This window comes from Branchiostoma floridae, unplaced genomic scaffold (assembly GCF_000003815.2).
Source record: "Branchiostoma floridae strain S238N-H82 unplaced genomic scaffold, Bfl_VNyyK Sc7u5tJ_193, whole genome shotgun sequence".
NCBI classification, from domain to species: domain Eukaryota; kingdom Metazoa; phylum Chordata; class Leptocardii; order Amphioxiformes; family Branchiostomatidae; genus Branchiostoma; species Branchiostoma floridae.
Genome location: NW_023365789.1, coordinates 24,781 through 30,917, shown reverse-complemented (window position 1 = coordinate 30,917; position 6,137 = coordinate 24,781). Strand labels below are relative to the sequence as shown.

The following is a 6,137-nucleotide window of genomic DNA, read 5'->3' as shown; positions in this document are numbered from 1 at the left end:
CCCCAGACAGTGCTGCAGCTGAGACACTGAGAAACTGTATGCTGTGGCTGCAGTTTGACATGTTCCAGATGAAGTGGGAGACTACACCCACTGTGGGTTCTTGTCATTGCCAAATACCCTCCTCCGACCCCTGCCGAGCACATTGAATCACCTGCACAACCTACGGCAGGTCCACTTCTGGAACAACAAGTTCGACACGTTCCCAGAAGTCCTGTGTGAACTACCTGCCATGGAGAAACTGGACATAAGGAACAACAACATCACCAGGCTCCCAATCGCCCTTCACCGAGCAGACAAGCTGAAAGACTTGGATGTTTCTGGAAACCCCCTGACATACCCTCCACGGGATGTGTGTAAACAAGGGACCGGCGCCATCATGGCCTTCCTGAAACAGGAGGCTGAGAAAGGTGAGGCATGTTTGTAGACAGGCTGTCAAAGCAACTTCGTTTTCATTAGTATCATACTTTTATTTGATCTGAACATTTGTTTTATGGTAACCCGAGACTTGTAAAGTTCTTACTATATCCCTTTCAATACCAGTATTCAATTGCTTTGATTTGAATCTTTATTAGTGTTTTTGCACGATCGTGAAACCTTTAGACTTCTAATTCTATTCCCACTGCAAATCGAAATAGACGTGTTACCTTATATTATGTCATATTATATAATCCAATACAATATAATATTTCATCATATTATAAAATATTGCATTAATATATCGTATATGCAATGACTGAAATGAGCATTCTTTAATTAAGATGAGAGAATTCTCCGTGCCTTCAACCGTCTGTCCGTGAGGATGAGCCAAACCCAGTGGAAACCTCTCGCCCGGAGCCTGGGGCTCAGCAACAGGGCCATGGACGCCATCAAGGTGAGACGATTGTTTTACTAACTTTACAGAGAAAAAGAGAAAAAACTAGCATCAACGCTTGTCTTTAAAAAATCAATCTTCTTTAAATATTTTCATCACGCTTACATCTAAAAAGCCTTAGCCGCGATCCTAATTCCTTTTTAAGATAATATTTAAAAAAAAACCCTTATTTATAACATGAACTATTATTCAGAAATAAACTTATAACTGTAACCAAAACAAACATACTTCTGATGTTTTACCTGGATTGAAATCATTGACATGTGATATTTTACAATGACTTATTCTGCTCCAGACACAACTTATGGCCAGGTGTATCAGTAAAGGATTTGGACTGGTATGAAAGCATTATCATTATGTTAATCTGCAATAATTCATTTATCAGGCTTCCGCCCCAGACGACGTTCCAGACCAGGTGTACCAGACGCTGGTACAGTGGAGAGCGAAGGCAGGTGAGGCGGCCACACTTTCCGCCCTGGAGCAGCACCTCAGAGACCTGGACTTTCAGCAGCTGGCGGACCAGCTTTCACCGACACATAGGGTGGGGTGGTGTTTGTTATTGAATTTTGACTTCGACTAATACCTTTACAGTAATTATTAGTGCCGTTGCAGTAATTTCTAGCTTTGCTACCTGTGTGACACCATGATTGTCTTGGATACAAATACTTTATGGGAAGCTGTAGACTTAGTTGTCTTTGGTGGTTAAATATGCAAACTGTAAGACGTTACCAGTTAAAGACTTGGTAAAAAATTATCAGACCCAAAATCTTAGTGCTTAACTTTTTATCAGACCCCAGATGCCAGTGCTAGAGGACTTGGACCAGCCCTCGGTGCTGTTGGTGGTCAAGAGGCTGATGTTCTGCAAAACAGGTACATTATAAACTGTTTGTCTACAGGGTCAATTTTCTGTAAAATAGCCATTTTATGCTTCTTCATTACACAAAGAAAAACTGTATCGCTGCAAGAGTCTAATGATCCGCAGAACAGGTACATTCGAAACTGTCCTTTAACAGGATAAGACTTGTGGCAATCATCTGTAAGATGACCAAATTAGCTTTAAGGTGCTCTAGGTTGATACGCAGACATTTCATTATTTCCCCCACCAGATACCCCAGCGTGACGATTGACCGCAGGTTCCCTATTGTGGAGTCTGGGCGCCTGGAGGAACAGTCCATTCTCGGCCGTGGGGGGTTCGCCTTCGTGACGAAAGCCCGACACCTGGATTGGAGACAGGACGTAGCTGTCAAATGTCTGCTGACTCGCAAGTTAGAAGGAAGGTCAGGGTTTCTTGTGTTTTTCTTTTAGCTTGAAACGATACCTGTTTTGACGAAACATTCCATACAGCCAACTAGATATTTATGTTTGGTCTACTTTCGGTCATTGGGGCAAAAAACTGTCAGGCGAAGGGAACTGGGAGGCAGAAAGACGGGAGGATGACATAAGGAGGACATAACATTGGTTTAAGATCAGCAACAGCAGAGAAAACTAAATTGAGTAATCCGACCTCTTAGCGTCTCCTGGTAATCAAAGATCAACGCAGCTCATGACTATCGATACATCATTACTTGCGCTTCGACTTGGTCCTTGAAGATTATATAACAACACTTGCTCACGTGTACACAGGTTAATGTTTCGTATATTCTTTCACTTGAAGTGAGCAAGAGCTGCTATACTCCGAGGCGAGGAAACTGAACCTGGGAAGCCGATCAGACCACGTCATCAGTCTGCTGGGGGTCTGTCTGGACCCAAACTTCGCCATCGTGATGCCCTACATGGAGAACGGCTCTCTGGCCGGGCTGCTGCGGGATGTGGACGTGCCCTGGGCCCTGAGGTGGAGAATGGCGCACGAGATCTCCCTGGGGATGACTTTCCTGCACTGCCAGAACCCGCAGATTCTCCACTGTGATCTGAAGGCAGAGAACGTGCTACTGGATGGCGACTTCCATGTCAAGGTACAGATTGCAACATTCCTCGCTAATATGATGGACGGTATGGTTTGATAATATATAAACCATTTCTTCAGATTGTCATTACTGAAAAATTGCCAGTTGCATGCCTTTATCCACAATCGAATTTCATTTTGCAACTTGAATGAAAAGCACCAGTGTTAATACCTTTAAAAACTACTACTGTCAGTCAGTCTGTACTGACTATCACTCTGCGCAAAGGAACACACGACAACGATGACTACAGTACTCATTATGTACAATACAAAATACTGCTCAGTCAGTCGACACATAAACTTAACTTACAACTTCAAACATGCTAGTGTTAAAACTGTTTGGATTTGATTATGTCTTTACCAGATTTCAGACTTTGGACTGTCCAAGTGGAAAGCCGAATCTCGTGTCGTCACTAAAACCAGCCCGGAAGGAAGCACTATCACGCATGCGCCGCCGGAGTATCATTCGAACATCAACCTGGCTCCGAACACCAAGTTTGATGTCTACAGGTAATAAGTAGGCTAGTGCTGATAGTATTTTCAATATTCCCTCAAATTACACAGAGGAAAACTTATTTACCAAGTTATATTGTATTTTCTCAAAATGTATCATTTTAAGCGTATTCCAAATAACTAGACCGATTTTTCTTTCAGATGAAGCGTAATTTAGTATGTTCCTCTTCTTGTTCCACAAACCTATGTAATAATCACCATCATAAGAACTTGCCACCCCAATGTGCATTCGTATTGTTTTCAGCTTTGGGGTGCTGCTGTGGGAGATTGTTACTAGAAGGCAGCCCTATGCACGTGAGTTGAGTTCATGATGTTATACTACTTAATCTACTATAAGTGTTGGTGTAGACCTTTCGGAAGTTATAATTATTAAAGGATATATCTACAGTTGCGTTTGGTATTTGGTCGTCAGACCCTTGATAACGGCACGATTTTTATCTACCTTTGTTACCAGTTGCTGCCAACTCGGCCCTGATCTCCATGGCGGTCACCATGGGTCAACGACCTGACCTGACCCTGATCCCCACAGACCGGGAGGACGTGACGTCAGTGAGTCAGCTGATGCAGACATGCTGGAGTCAGGACCCGGAGGACAGACCGACATTCGACGGTAAGAATCATCTCAAACTTATACCAATGTATCTATCCTGACCCGCATACAAAGCACGAAATCCTCGGATAATTCCGTCCCTTTGTTCCTCGTTGTCGCTAATGGCTAATCTTTATTTATTGTACTTAGTACGGTCAGAACCAAAGAAGTCCTAATTTGAAATATGAAATTACTGCATGCGCAAAACAAAGCAAAACTGTTAATACTCGTCCTCTCAAGTAAAGTACAGAAGGACTGTAAATATCAATTACCTGACAGCCGGTAAAGTTTGCTCCTCTGTCTCCTCCCCAGACTGTGCTGACCGACTCCGCCATGTGCAGGACAGGTTTAGCCGGGAAGAGATTCGACAGGCCATTATCACTGTGGAGAAGATGAAGGTATCACACTCATTCAATCATATCCCTTATCCTACTGAGGACTTTGTCTGCATATTTAACCCCCTAAGCTGATAGCTAATCAGATCAGTAAAACATGCGGTATGCCACCTTTAAGTGAAAAATGCCGAAAACCCATAAAGATACTGGACCCACATACAGACATCATACATGTGCATCCCGTATAAAACGGGGTCAGCAGGACAGGGGAACATTTTCCTGACCCCTCTACGTAAGTGCCAGTACCTTCCTGCCTGACGAGACATTTGTTGATTGAAAACCTACGGTAGATTAAGAGTGTTGCATGTATAAGCAGTGACGTGAATTTGCACTGATAACGCTAATGATAAAAGGCAATCTGTTACGGATTGCAACTCTGAGGCGGCACTGTTGATTTGTGTAACTATTCAATAAAACAGCCTGGCAGATTAACAAAGCCATAACCTCGACAACAATAAAGTCGAAATGGTGGGTTAAAGGAAAGTATTAACTCCTTTTCATTGACTCCGACATGTCCCGTAGATCTTTGAACATTCAAAATCAGTTTGGTGTTGAGCCTTTATCTTCTTTTATTACAGGCTGCAGCCAGCAGGAAGTAACAGTGCAGCCAATTGTCATACACGAGAACTTGTCGACTGGCGTATCCTGGTGACTTTTCTGCTACAGTAACAGTATACTATTATAATGTAAAGTAAGGACTGGTCACCTGAATTTTCGACCGAATCACTCCGCTATCTGACCCAATTGCTGTAATTGAGCCTAATTTAGAGCCATAATGATTAGTATGTCTGTTCAATAGTTAATATATGCTAGTTTGGTTTAGTTGAGATCTAGTCTTTTGGTTGTTAAGACGTCAACTTTATCTGCAAACAGTGGTATGATGATAATTCGGCTTTAGTTCAGTTCAGTTCAGTTTTATTTGAGTCCAACTTGCACGTGCACTGTACAAACAGGCACATGAAATCTGTTGGCGCTGCACATTAAGACCGTATAATGCTAAATAATACACAGGTAGGATTAAAATCACTTAAAATACAATTTTCAATGAAATCAGTATAGCACATACATTATAAAATCTGCTATACTGTATAACTCTTTGAGTAGAGTTTCAGTGCACGGGGCATGAAAGACTGGGCGTGCCTATTCGTCCTACTGAAAGAGGTGGTGGGTTGTTTAGAACGTCGCAGGCTGTGGTTGCTCTGTGTGGTAGATATGAACTCATGTAGAGGACTGCCATCATCTTTCAGTATGATTTGGCAGCTTTAAAGCTGCCAAATACTTGACTTGACTTTTGGCCTTTTTGTTCCTGTAATGAGTCATGAGCTCATATAGTCCATGTGCCAGGACGGTTTTTTGTACCGCCGAGAGGGACCAGAGCTACTATGGATTTTTTAAAGCTCGCTTTCATGGATTAAAATAAACTTTGGTTATTGCAGATTCAAAAAAAACTGTATGATATCTCTGGTCCCTCTCAGTCGTACAAATATCGTGAATTTCGGGTCCTGGCCCATGGACTAATAGGCTTTCATCATTCATATCAGTAACGTATAAAGTGGTGTTGATAACTTGACATTGATGTGAGCATGAGAAATGCACTACTGAGATATTATTTGCATCTTCCTCGACATCTAATTTTGGTTTGTAAAATAGGTTTAGTGGTTTATTGGCAGGACTAGTGTGATGAAATTGTTTGTAGTTTATTGTGACTCGCTAGTAACTAATATTTTGCTCTCATCTAACTTTTTAAATCATATCATTATACCATTAGATCATTGATTTTAGTCCCATACGTATTACATAGCGATGTGGTAGCCTCTACCAGGCTCC

The 6,137-nt window shown here is 42.1% G+C and overlaps 1 protein-coding gene across 1 annotated transcript in view; it reads left to right on the top strand.

The window, feature by feature from the left end:
* Nucleotides 1–4,909, top strand: part of LOC118408547 (leucine-rich repeat receptor-like protein kinase PEPR1) — an 18,058-nt gene extending 13,149 nt beyond the window's left edge. Inside the window, exons 13-23 of the mRNA XM_035809355.1 lie at nucleotides 170–407; nucleotides 759–871; nucleotides 1,257–1,412; nucleotides 1,669–1,727; nucleotides 1,978–2,148; nucleotides 2,526–2,823; nucleotides 3,178–3,323; nucleotides 3,571–3,620; nucleotides 3,781–3,936; nucleotides 4,228–4,313; nucleotides 4,889–4,909. Coding sequence (XP_035665248.1) covers nucleotides 170–407; nucleotides 759–871; nucleotides 1,257–1,412; nucleotides 1,669–1,727; nucleotides 1,978–2,148; nucleotides 2,526–2,823; nucleotides 3,178–3,323; nucleotides 3,571–3,620; nucleotides 3,781–3,936; nucleotides 4,228–4,313; nucleotides 4,889–4,909 — 1,494 coding nt within the window. The remainder of the gene's footprint in view (nucleotides 1–169; nucleotides 408–758; nucleotides 872–1,256; nucleotides 1,413–1,668; nucleotides 1,728–1,977; nucleotides 2,149–2,525; nucleotides 2,824–3,177; nucleotides 3,324–3,570; nucleotides 3,621–3,780; nucleotides 3,937–4,227; nucleotides 4,314–4,888) is intronic.
* The last annotated feature ends 1,228 nt before the right edge of the window (nucleotides 4,910–6,137 follow it).